This window comes from Melozone crissalis, unplaced genomic scaffold (genome assembly GCF_028551555.1).
Source record: "Melozone crissalis strain CALT ecotype California unplaced genomic scaffold, PUWL_Pcris_2 ptg000009l_1, whole genome shotgun sequence".
NCBI lineage: Eukaryota > Metazoa > Chordata > Aves > Passeriformes > Passerellidae > Melozone > Melozone crissalis.
This window is the reverse complement of record NW_026535787.1, coordinates 7,073,332-7,085,569: the sequence shown is the minus strand read 5'-3', so window position 1 is coordinate 7,085,569 and position 12,238 is coordinate 7,073,332. Positions and strand designations below refer to the sequence as shown.

The 12,238-nt window shown below is 37.7% G+C and overlaps 1 protein-coding gene across 3 annotated transcripts in view; it reads left to right on the top strand.

The window, feature by feature from the left end:
* The window catches only part of CADM2 (cell adhesion molecule 2), a 573,495-nt gene that overhangs the window by 475,606 nt on the left and 85,651 nt on the right, over positions 1-12,238 (top strand). For all 3 annotated transcript variants that reach the window (XM_054270505.1, XM_054270506.1, XM_054270504.1), the window contains one exon: positions 5,955-6,045. In XM_054270505.1, the coding sequence (XP_054126480.1) occupies positions 5,955-6,045 (91 nt within the window). The remainder of the gene's footprint in view (positions 1-5,954; positions 6,046-12,238) is intronic.

Below are 12,238 nucleotides of genomic sequence, written 5' to 3'. Positions count from 1 at the left end.
CTAAGTTTGTGTTGGTATTAGTATAATATCTAAGATCTGCTTATGGCATTGTGTTTACATTTACTTAATTTATTTAAAAAAAATTCTTATTTAAACATTCAAAAATGTTGTCACCTTTGAAACATAAGAAAGCTACTCTGAGGCCACCAGATCAAAACGTACTAAAAAAAAAATTAAGTAATTTTTTTTGCATGTAAAGCCCAAGAATGAATGTACCAAAGATGCTGCAGATTGACACATTTCTAGGAAAAAGGTGGGGATTTTTAAAGTTTTATGAGTTTTTCTTTTCATAAATATCCTAATCTGGCTCTAGAAAACTTTTCTAAGTAGTAAATGAAGGATATATTCCGTGTTATGTTTGCAATGAATGTAAATAGAGGCAATTTGCACAGTACTGAATTGCTTGAGGAATTCTAACTCATTATGTGTATTGGGCTAAAAAATTTCTAACACCTAGGTTTGTTTTTTTAGTGTGTCAGAATATCCTGATTTATCCAAACTAGGAAATAGGTAGGAAAAAGAGCCTTTTCAGATTCAAAGTGAAATCTTAGTTTTAAATCTGTCTGGAAGGGAGACCTTAGCATTCCTGGCTGACCTCTGCTATTGCATGAGAGGTCCTTGCACTCTGAACCAGACCAAAATCTTAATCCATGAACTCCAAAGGCTGAATGATCTAATCTCTAAATTACTGCCAATAAGTAGTTTGCTGAATCTGATCAACATAGAGTGAGCACTTCAGTACTCAGTGGGGTAAGTAACCTCTTTTTCTCATAAATCACTGCATGGGGTCTAATAACTGATCTTGATGGATTGATTAGCACTTCTCACAAAAATCAAATTATGTCTAAGTGAGGGAGTGTAGAAGTGGCTTCCTGAGTCATGGAGGTAGAGCAGGCCTCTTAAATGTAGACTGCTGAAGTACAGGACCCTTGGGGTTAGTAATTCTACCTTGTAAAGGAAAAGAAGGAGGTGAACTTGTCTGTTCTGCTTTTAGCCACATTGGAAGATATTTGGGGTGCTAAGCTTAAACTTCATAGTAAATTATTGCATTTATTTCTTTTTTTTTTTTTTTAATCTATAACTCAGCAGAAAAATTTGCAAATTAGGAACCCTGACTTGGATCTGTACGTCTGATACAAGATTCCTGTGTAAATTTCTGCAGAGGAGAACCACTAGGACTTTTTCTGTTAATCCTCCTTTCACTGGAACCCCAATGGAGGCTGAGATTTACCTTTTAACTGAATGTGTAGAGAAATCTAGGGGCCAGAAGTTTATATTGCAGCTAAAGTAATACATATATTAAAATTACCTGGAGGAAAGATTGCTGCATGATTCTTTGGAGTGCATTTTCAGCACTCTTGGAATTCTGATGTCTAAAAGATTCTGAATATTCCTAGTCCTGAGTACTCTACTGCTTCCAATTGTTTCTTAAAAGTGCCAATGAAATATATGTGCTCCACCCACCCTAACATCTGCCCAAGAAGAAAGGTGGTCGTATTTTCTGTTTCTGGGATTGTAATTACATTGACTGAAGATGATTACATTAGGGAGGGATTATTTGATAAAACAGGATCATAACCTGTGTTCCTATCATAACCTCATGGTAATGCAACCACTTTGTCTCACAAAATGATTTTTCATGTGCTTATTCCTACACACCTGTTGCTTATTAATGCCTTAGGATGCAATGGATTATAGTTTGATTTAGTGATCTAGCCAGAGCTGTGAGTTCCTTGAAAGGTTTTGCTTAGAATGGATGGGACCAAGGACTTCTGAAGATACATATGAAAAACAGGCCAAATTCCACTTTTGCTATCATGGCACTAAGAAGAAACTATTAGAGATTAATTGTCTGATTCTGTTGTTGGCCTGTTTTACAATCCTAGCAAATTTGTTTGCTTTTATGAATTCAGGTTTCTATTTTTACACTGTGTTTGTCAAGGGTTTGCGCATGAAGTATAACATAACTTATCATGAGGGAATTTTTCCAGCAGCTTTCATGTGATTACTTTACATGAGTAAATTTATGTGAAGGAATTTAATCCTGCATGTAACCTTATAAGGGCTTGGTGATAAAATAATATAAATATATACTGAAGTCTATTTTACTTCAAGCAGTGTAAAAGCAACAAGTACATTCTGAAAGTAAACACACCTTTAAGCATAGATCTATTTAAGAGCAAAGGTCTAGTGACTGATGAGAACCACCTTTATTTTGAAAATAGCTTCAAAGAGATTAAATCAGTCAGTTATGCAGTTACACAAGGTATGAATGTTGCCATTAGTTGCTACTAAAAGTAAAATAAAAGTCAAGTGTTGAAGTGTTTAATTTCTTCATGTATCAGATCAGATTTTTACTGGTATAAACTGGTATCAATTTTCCACATATGTTTACTGATTTTGTATGTTGCTGAAGCTGACATAGCCTGATCAAAAATAGATAAATCTTCCCAAAGCTCTGGAATGGGTTTATCAGGCTTGTGAGATGAGATGAGCCCAAATCCTAGAAAGATGGATGAAGCAGAATCACTCAGTGGAACTTTCGCCTTTGGTCTGCTGAATCATGACAGGTTATATAAAAAAAAAAGTGCCATGTCATAATTCTTATCTGTAGTTGGTATGGCCAGAAACAAACTAGCAGATTCTGTGCTCATGGAGGGTAGCAGATATGTAAATACATGTTTGAACCTCAGTTCAGGCTGGTGGTAACAACCAGTTGCAGCTCATAAGTACCTCATGACTCAAACTAAAGACTGGAGGGCCATGGATGTAACTATAAAAGCCACTGGGTACTGAAAGCAGTGTGTCCCTTTTACTGAGAAAACTTGCTGTGGTGCTTACACCCACATAAACCACTGGTTTTTTTATAGAACTGGACTTTCCCAAATCTTACTCTTTTTGGAATACTTATCTCCTCCATAATATTCTTAGAACTCAGGATAAGGACATATTTGTGGATATTGTAAAGAAAATGTAGTCACCACTCCCTTGTTCAGAAGAATTTTGCTTTGAATACTGGCCCATGGTATTTTATTGTCATGAAATTGCTGGGCTAAATACTAAAAAATATGCAAGTTATTAAAGTTCAGCTAAGTTCAGCTTTGTACACATTGTTATTTTTCTACTGAGTTTAGAGGAGGAGGAAAAAGATCAGACCCACATTACTCTTGACTCTACTCCTTTTTTTCTTGTTGTAGAATAAGATTTTTTTAAATATATCTACATTATTTATAACAAGCTTATAAACATATCTGAAAAGAAATCAATGTCTTTCTGTATGATAGTTCTTGATTTTCTTTCTTTAGGCTGTTTTCTAATGTTGGTGTTTGCTTGAGGTCATGTGATATTCCAGTTGTTATGATTAATATTTTAAGTGTGACAGGTCAAAACTCACAGTATTGATAGAGTACATTTATACTTTTTAAGTTGTTCCAAAATGAGAGTCACGGTGGGAGGTAGTGTTTTGTAATAGCATCTTGTGTTCTGGAAAAGCACCAGTCAGCAGGGTTCTATCATCTTTGTAAAAATGAGATATTTAGGTTAGTTTTGATTCAATTCTGAAGATTTCTTTTCATTTAAATTATTGATATGAATGTGAAGATAGAGGACAGGTTTATCTTAAAAGTTTTTCCTTTTTAAATATACACTTTAATTCTGGAGAGAAATTAAGCATGGCCTAAAAATAAAAAATAGAAATAGTAATACTGAGAATAAAACACTCAAAATAGAATATCTAGTTTTTGAAAAATAATCATTAATAAAATGCAGAAAATTTCCATTGTTGTCTTACTTAAAAATTATATATTGAATTAAACCCCGTGTTTCCTGCTTTAGAGAAACAAGTAGTTACTGTTTAAGTCTAGCAGGGAAAACCACTAGGGAATGTATTTCCTACACCCCTTTGTTGTGCCTTAGAGGGTGAAACATAAATATAAGACCTTTCTGTGTTAGTAAGCTCCATTTAGAAGTGTGTGGAGAACAGAGAGCTGCCTGGTGGATTAAAGTAGGAATGGGAACTTAAAGCAGGGGCAAGCAGCACTGCATTGATCCATGCAGATGAAAGCTTAATTGTCTGAAATCCTCTCTTCAATTTTATTTGGGTCATTTACAGTATTGCATAAAATGCTGATAATTTTTTAAAATATTTAAGCCAGGAATAATAGCTAGATGGTCCTTTAATTTCTTCCTTCACCCGTGGCTGTCAGGATTACTTCCATCAAAGTTTTGCTCTTTTTCATATTTCTCTGGAAACCTCTTGATCTCATTGCATTAGTTGTCTCCCTCCCCCAGTTAAATTCTTCATGTATTCCTATCTGATACTAATTTGCTCCTCTGGTTCAATGTATAGTCAAGAGAGTAATTTATTCATCTTCAACAGCAGCACTGAAATCACAGAAGTACTTGATGCCCTGATTTATTAAGGCACTTGAGGTCAGTGCCTTAAGCATGTGCTAAAAATGAAGCAAATGCCAGCCTGGCCTCCAAAGGATTAGTCACCTGCATAATGGTTTGCAGGGTCCTTAAAAATATGAACTTGTGGAACAGATTTGCTACTGGTGTAAGGTTAGAGCAGCTGTTCTGGAAAGCTGAATGATGCTGAAAATACTTTCAGTGAAATTACAGAGAGTCTGCAATAAGCCTTTCCCTCTTCTTGTCTTGTGCTGTTACTCTGTGGTGTGTGAAAATAAAAAATCAAAAGTCAGAATTTTTTTCCATCATTTTAATTGTTCAGATGACATTTAGGGTTCAGCAGGATTATTGGCATCTCAATAAGAAGCTGTATTGTTACAGCATATCTTTTTAATTTTTTTGGTTGATTTTGTGGGGTCATATTGTCATGCTTTTTCACATTTGCTTAATAACAGGACATCAGTGGTGTCACTGTTAAGGATAACAGCAACTGCAAATTTAGTGAGACAAAACTTAGGTATCCTAAGTTTGCAGGATAAAGTGGTTTGTATTAGGAAGCTATAGACAAAGAAACCATGAGGAGAAATAGAAATGTTTCTATTCAATCTGATTTTTTTTTCCACTGTGACAATGAACTTTGTTTTTCCTCTTCCTAAGGAAAAAATGTGTTACAGTCCTTTATTTATCATCTTTTTTTTGTTCTTTATAAAGGTGGCCCTCTAAGTCATATGTTGACTATGAAAATATATTCTTGCAAGCCAGGTGGCAAATATTTTAAAAGTTAAAGAGCTACTTCAAATGCTTTATTTGGCATGAATTCACAGTAGCTCTATTGTGTATCTTGTTGCAATTAAAACTATAAAACTAATTCAATCACATTGGACAGATTGCAGATTCTTCTGTAGTGCTTTTTGCAGATACTTGAAACATTCTCTTTGCAAATTCTGTTTAAGATTGTTATGATTGTTATGGTTATGGGGCAGCTTTATTGCATTTCAGAAATAATATCCTGTAAAATGTCTGTAACAGGGTATTTTATCTGAAAGCCCATTGTAGCTTTCTTATTATGACTTTCAAGCTTCTGCAACAACAAAAGGGTTCTTATTCAAATGTACACTGTTGCATTCATTCTTCTAATAGCAGCATTCCATCATATCAGCCTAAAAATAGGCAAACAATTGCATGGAGTACTTGTTATTCATCCTAGATGGTTTTTTTCTTTATTTTGTTGTTAGATATCAGACTTTTGGATAGTCATATGGAGTATTTGCATCAAATACAGAAATAAGAAATAGTTTTCTCTTAGTATACACATGCTTTCTATCTGTGTCTCCTAGGGATATAAAAAGTTACTGGTTTAGTTACATTGGTCATTTTTATTGCCTTCCTGAAGACAATGGAAATTGCACAAGGCTCCATATGAAACTGTCTCCAAGTGTAAATTAAATCTGTGGTTTAGTCTGTTGTAAATAGAGAAGAATGTACTCTTAGATAATAAATCTTTTTTGTGTATATCAACAAGTTGTCTATTTTTTTCTTCCTAGATACACCTTTAGTTAAAATCATTTCTTCCAATTCATGGCCTGAAGAAGGACAATCTATAATTTTGACTTGTGAATCCAAAGGAAAACCAGTGTAAGTGATTTAACAAGTAATATGTTTTTTTGTTATTTTACTTATTCTGCTGTGACTGCAATCCTCAGCTGCAGAAATCTACTGGCTTTGTCTCCTCCTGGGGTGTAAAGTACTCTCTGGTATAGAAAACCCCTTGAAGCCTGTCTTCATTAAGTGTCTATAGAAGATTGCTCTTTTACTTTGTCATCTATTTGAGTTTTCAGGAAGAATTCCAGCTGTGAGATTTTTTTTTCCCCTGTCAGGTATATCAACCTGAAAGGTGTGCAGGTTTAATCTATCTCTGTTTACATCATTAAATTGATGATAGAGGAGAAAACATCTAATGAAAATCTTCCTACATCAACCAGCCTCAGAAAAAAATATATTGAACTTTGGCTGCCATTTACAGGGGAATTTGAAGTTTAATTACATGTGCAAGTTGGCTGCCTGTTCCTACCAGGATTTGGAAAGGTGTAGCCTGCTTTAAGAATGTAAATTGTTTTCCTTGGGAATTAACATCTTTTCTCTTAATATCTTTAGAGACAAATGTGCAGACGTTAACCCTTGCACAGAATCTACTACTTAAATAGACTTAACTTTTGTAAACAGTTAACTGCTCAGAGGAGCTGTTATATATTTACTCATAAATATATGTATATATATCTCAATAATCTAATTGCTTAATATTAAGTCATTATGAATCAAGTTTCTTAAATACTGACCTTCTTCTCAAGAGATCAATATATAGTGTTGTGATGATACACAGATTTCGAATGGTCTTGAAAATGGTAATGGAATAATATTTGGAACATAGAAAAGGTGTAAATTGCATGACAAAAATCATGTCACTTATGGCTGAATTTCTCCCTGGTGTAACTTTAGTGATTTCATGGAATTGCTTTATGTAGGAGCCTGAAGTCAGATGTAGGGCAGGTAAGGCATTTAAGTCCACAATTTCTGTTTTCAAAAGCTCTTCTGAGTTATATCTGGCATAATTTAAACTCCATAGGTACTTTTCTTTTTTTTAATATTATGTGCCTGCATAATTTTAAAGCAACTGCTTCATCCATATTGTTATGGTTTAAGGCCTGGCAAAGCCAAGGCCCCCATAAATATACCTTTTACCTGATATCTGCTGTGAGATGTGGCCAGGAAATAAGCAAAGCAGGCTCCAACTTAAACATAAAGAGAAGTTTATTAACTAAACTACACACACAATTACTAAACTACACACACAATTACTAACCTACACACACAATTACTAACCTACACACACAGAGGGAAAAAAACAAGGAGAATGAGAACTACACAGAAACACTTCCTTATCCTCCTCCCACCAAATTCCCAAACACATTTACATTTCCCAAAAAATTATCCACACTCGGTCTGGCACCACCCTTTGGAAAAAAAAATCAAATCTTCAGCTCATAAGGGATAGACGGAGTCCTTCCTTGTGCCACGGACTTCTTGTCACAATCAGCAATCCGCCCGGTATCTTGCTACCTCGTGACATCTCCTTTCCATGCCGAGGTGCTCTCACCACCTGGCATGGGATGGGGCAGGGGCCTGCCTTCAGGGCCTTTTAAGAATGCCTCGTCTCGTTCCAAGCAGAGTACAGTCACAATCCTGGGACCTCTGTCCCCCCCATGTCTTCTATACCCCCTGGGGCCGAGGGGTCTCAAAACCAAACTCTCTTGACGCCGAGCCTCCGCTTCCCCCTGCAATACAGCCTCTGCCTCACCAGGAAACAGTCCATGGAAATACAACAAAAAAGAGTCCAGCAAAAACTGCCACTCCATCTTCCTCCATTCCTTCAACATCTCTCTTCTCCCTTTGCCAGACCCTCCTTACTGGCCTAATTTTCTTCCTTCATCTTCCACTCCTGTCCCTTTCCCAGGAAAGGCAATGTTCTGCGAAGCCTTCATTCCCCAAAGGGTTAAAAGGTCTCCCAGGCGGCCGGACTGCCCGCTGCCCCCCCCCCCTTTCTCCTCCCAGCCGTGCTGCCTGCCGGCACATGATATCAAGTTTCAAGATATACAGTTCGAGCACGGGCTGCATTCTCTGGGGGGGGGGAATAAACTGGTCGCTCAAGGGTCTGCCACCCTTCCTCCGAACCCGGGCCTACCGTAGATGGCCCACGTGGCTCTCCCCTCCCCCAGCCCAGCCAGAAACTGGGCCGGGGGAGAGACTTCTTCACGCCGGAAATCCCAAGAGGGCTCCGAAGGCCAAGAGCCCTGCTTTTAACCCCTTGAGTTCGTAGTCTCAAGAGGCGGATCCAAATGTCCCACTGGTCAAACTAAGTGCCCATCTTAAATTCCAATTACCCATTGGTAATCACAGCAAAACAAAATATCCCAGATGTCCCATTTCCGGTCAAACCACGACACATATCTTGACTGGGTGAGCATCTTGATCATGCTTCTTCCCTGCTTGAGACCAAAACACTGGAAGTTCATCTAATTAGTCTGATCTGATGCTCCATGTAATTGGTCTTTTCTGTACCTGTGTATTTCTGATGCATTTGGGTGTGTGTTTCTGAGAAAAATACTTCTGTCAGTAACACAAAAATCCATTGTGAGCCCTCTCTTGATTTTATAATGTACCTGAAGGAGAAGGAGTTATCCTTTTCTCTCATATCCCTTGAACATTCCCCTGAGCATGAAGAGGTAGAGTCTGTTTCCCCCTTATTTTCAAAATCTGCTGAAGATGTGCTAGTGCGTAATTTTAGGAAAGAGGTCAGCACTGATTGCCCTGAGTGCACCATTGGCTGGGTGATATTTAGCATTTTCCTTATCTCAGTATTTTCCTTATGACTTAACAGATGAAGTGCTCTTTTTGGCTAATAGGCTTGAGACATTCTAGCCCCACTCAGTTCCACACTCACAGCAAGATCAGGGAAAGAATCAGAGGAGTAAAAGTGAGATACCTTGGCATACACAATATTTTCCATTTGGTACACATAATACTGTGGACATACTTTAAATATTAGGAGGCACTAGTTATAACTTAGTAATTAAAGAGAGCTTCAATTAAGGTATTACTGATTTGTTTATTTATTTTAATTAAAGCTGTGTTCTGTCCTTAAATGATTCAAATGCAAAGCTTACATGTGGTTTTGAAAGGGAAATTAAAAAAAAAATCTTCACATGACAGAATTATCCAGACAGGAGACCTGTATGTGGTAGCCTTTGGGGCACAAATATTTTGCCAATAAATGCACCTCTAATTGTCCAGGCCACAGGCACTGCCAACTTCAGCTGCTCTGAATTGCTTCATTAGGTCAGTCTTTCATGGCACAGGGCCATTAATAAATAGGCATCCTCCTGAGAGCAGCTTGCAGTGGCTTAGCTTGAGAAACAGGAATGTCATGTTCCCAAACTGCATTGTGAGTACCTCTGGCTGGGAGAGAGAGAGGAATTGGAGAGGTCCACTGAGCCCAGATATGTCAGTGTCACAAGGTAAGTGATGAATTGTGGGCTTCATGGAGAGCTCGGGGCTAGCTGTGGTCCTTCACAGCCGTTTGCACACCATGGGTTAATTTCTGGATACTTTATGGCACAGTCTCTCCTGCTTCCTGAAGGCAGCAGTAAATAACCACTTACTTAGAGATGCATTTATCTTGCATCCCAGAACAATTTTCACAAGCTTCCAAGTGGCATTTGAGATGAAAACTTAGAAGGGGTGAAGCCAGGTGGTGGCTGTGGTGACATTGATGATACTGGTAGCTGCTGCTGAGGAATTCTTTTCCAAAGGGGAAAAGCAGGATGAGGCTAAAGCTGGAATGTACTTACAGCATCATACAGCTCATGCACCATCATAAGTATGACACTTACAGCATCATACACCATCTTACAGCTTGTCACCATGAAAGGTGGATGACCTTCCTGCAAGGGGATTCTGTCCCTCAAACCACACACATCACTGTTACCTCGATGCTGTGTTTCCAATCTACAACAGTCCTGAGGGAAAGCCCTTCCTAACTTACAGTCCTGTAGCAGGAAATGGGAGGGAAGACTTGCTGAAATCAGCAGCTGTGAGAAATCAACTGCACTCTGCATCTCTTGCTGAAACAGCATCCTCCAGGGATACAGCAGAGGGACAGAAAACAACTACAAAGAACAACTGTACTAAGGGTTAGATCTAAGGCCCTGCTGAGGTTTCAAAATTTGGAGTATAAGATTTCTCTTGGCCAGTCATTAGCCATGACTTTGGACAGGAGAAAAAATGTCCTCAGACCCTTGGATGTGAGCAGCGTCAGTTGTCATAGCATGTGAGGTGGGCTGGGATTATCCCAGCCTCTGGGGTTCCCTCTTGCTGTGGATGGGTTCATGGTCTTGGTAAAGAGATCCCAATGTTGGAACAGGGATGCTGAGAGTGGGCTAAGGGGGAGAAGCTGGGGGCATGGGAGAGGGGTGGAGAGTAAGATGGAATTGTGATTCGGTGAGGCAACATAAGAGGGTGTAAGACTAACTGCACGAATTCTGTAACTGTGCTGTTTTACCTCTCTGCTCATCATGGGGAGGATGAGGACAGATCTGGCTCCAGTCAGGCCCTGTGCTAATTTCTGTTACTTTGAGGCAGGAGCTGAAAATGACCCTCTTTTGGGTAACCACTGTGTTGCTGCTGTGGAAGTGGGATGATACCAATAAAAGGAGCAGGCCAGGCTTCCTGCCTGCCTGTTCTGCGATGGTTTTGCAGAGGCAGGCCATGTGGATTTGGTGATGTTCTGACCCAGCTGTGTAGCACTTCATGCACCAGCTCTAAGAAAGCTGGTGTTTGGAATATTGTATGGATAAATCTGTGACATTTTCAATTAAATTTTTCTGTTGATGCAAAGGAAAAAAGGAAATATATTCATGAGTTTACTATAGATAAACATGACTCACTCTAGGAGTATACCCTATTATGTGGAATATTGTAAGGGATCTTGATATATAGCATTTGTGAGGATTTTGTCCAATTAATAAATGCACAGTTGGCATAAAAGATTTAAGAGTTTTCTTTTGGAAAACTTTGAATATGTGTATTTGTGTTAGCTTAGTCTTTCCTTTTGCAAGACTCAATCGCTAGTTTCTCCATGCTGTTGACAATTTTGTTAATATTGATGTCCAAGGTTGTTGTGTTTTGGGCTTTTTTTGTTTTCTCCAAATTACAGATAAAAATGTATTTAGTCATTTCTCTGCATAACCAAGGTTAAGACCCTCTGTACTTGATGTGACTATTCAGCAGCATTCCTTTTTTGGAGGTACTTTTGTGTAGTTTCAAACCCAATTGAATCTCCTCCCTTTTCAATTCTTAGCACTGCTTTCTTTTCCAGTGTTTTTGGTTGGATTCCTGGACAGCTGTCAGTCTGTAATATTTTAATCAATGAGCTTGCCTAATATATATGTAAGGTGTTGTTGCATCTTAATTTATTTCTTCTTTTAGCATAATATAGTTTTACTGAGACTTTGTTTATTTTCCAAAGAAGGAAATGTAATTAAACTTCTGAAATCCTAGACATCCGTTTTATGTAATGTCTAGACTTTGCTGAAATCATATTGCCTGACAGTATTTTGAGTATTTTAAAATAAACATGAGGTAGCTGTAAAAAAATATAGAAAGTAAAGAACAAAATGATCATTTACAGTCATCTGTGCTTACAAAATTTTTTAAGAGCCAATGTTTTCTTATTGCAAGCTGTAACTTCTATACACTGTTGTGTCTTAACAATATGGTCTAGTGACTCAAAACTGTCCTAAAAGTAAATTCAAAAACTGACCCATAATGAAAGAAAGGTTCAATATTTCATATTCTTAGTCAGAACTCTCATCAAAGCATGCATGAAATATGTGAGTTTTTTAAGTCAGGAGAAAGGACGTCAAAATATAATGGAATAATTAGGGCACAGGAAACAAAGAAAAAGTTAGCTGTCTCCTGAGTGCTTTAGAGAAATGTCTTTCCATTCCATGCACCTTAGGGAATCACAGTACACTTGGTTGACTAATGTAAAGTGAATATTTGGCCTTGTTTGAGATAAATAGGGAAGATTTTTATTTCAGAAAACTCACATAAGTATCCTTCATTAGAATAACATTATTTGTGAGTTTGTGAAAATTATAGAGAAAAGCACAACCAAAACCAAGCACAAGTATGTACAGAGTAGTATAAAGTATGGACAAATAAACATATTAATGTAAGAAAGGTGTTCACTTTTAATAATGAGTGCACACCA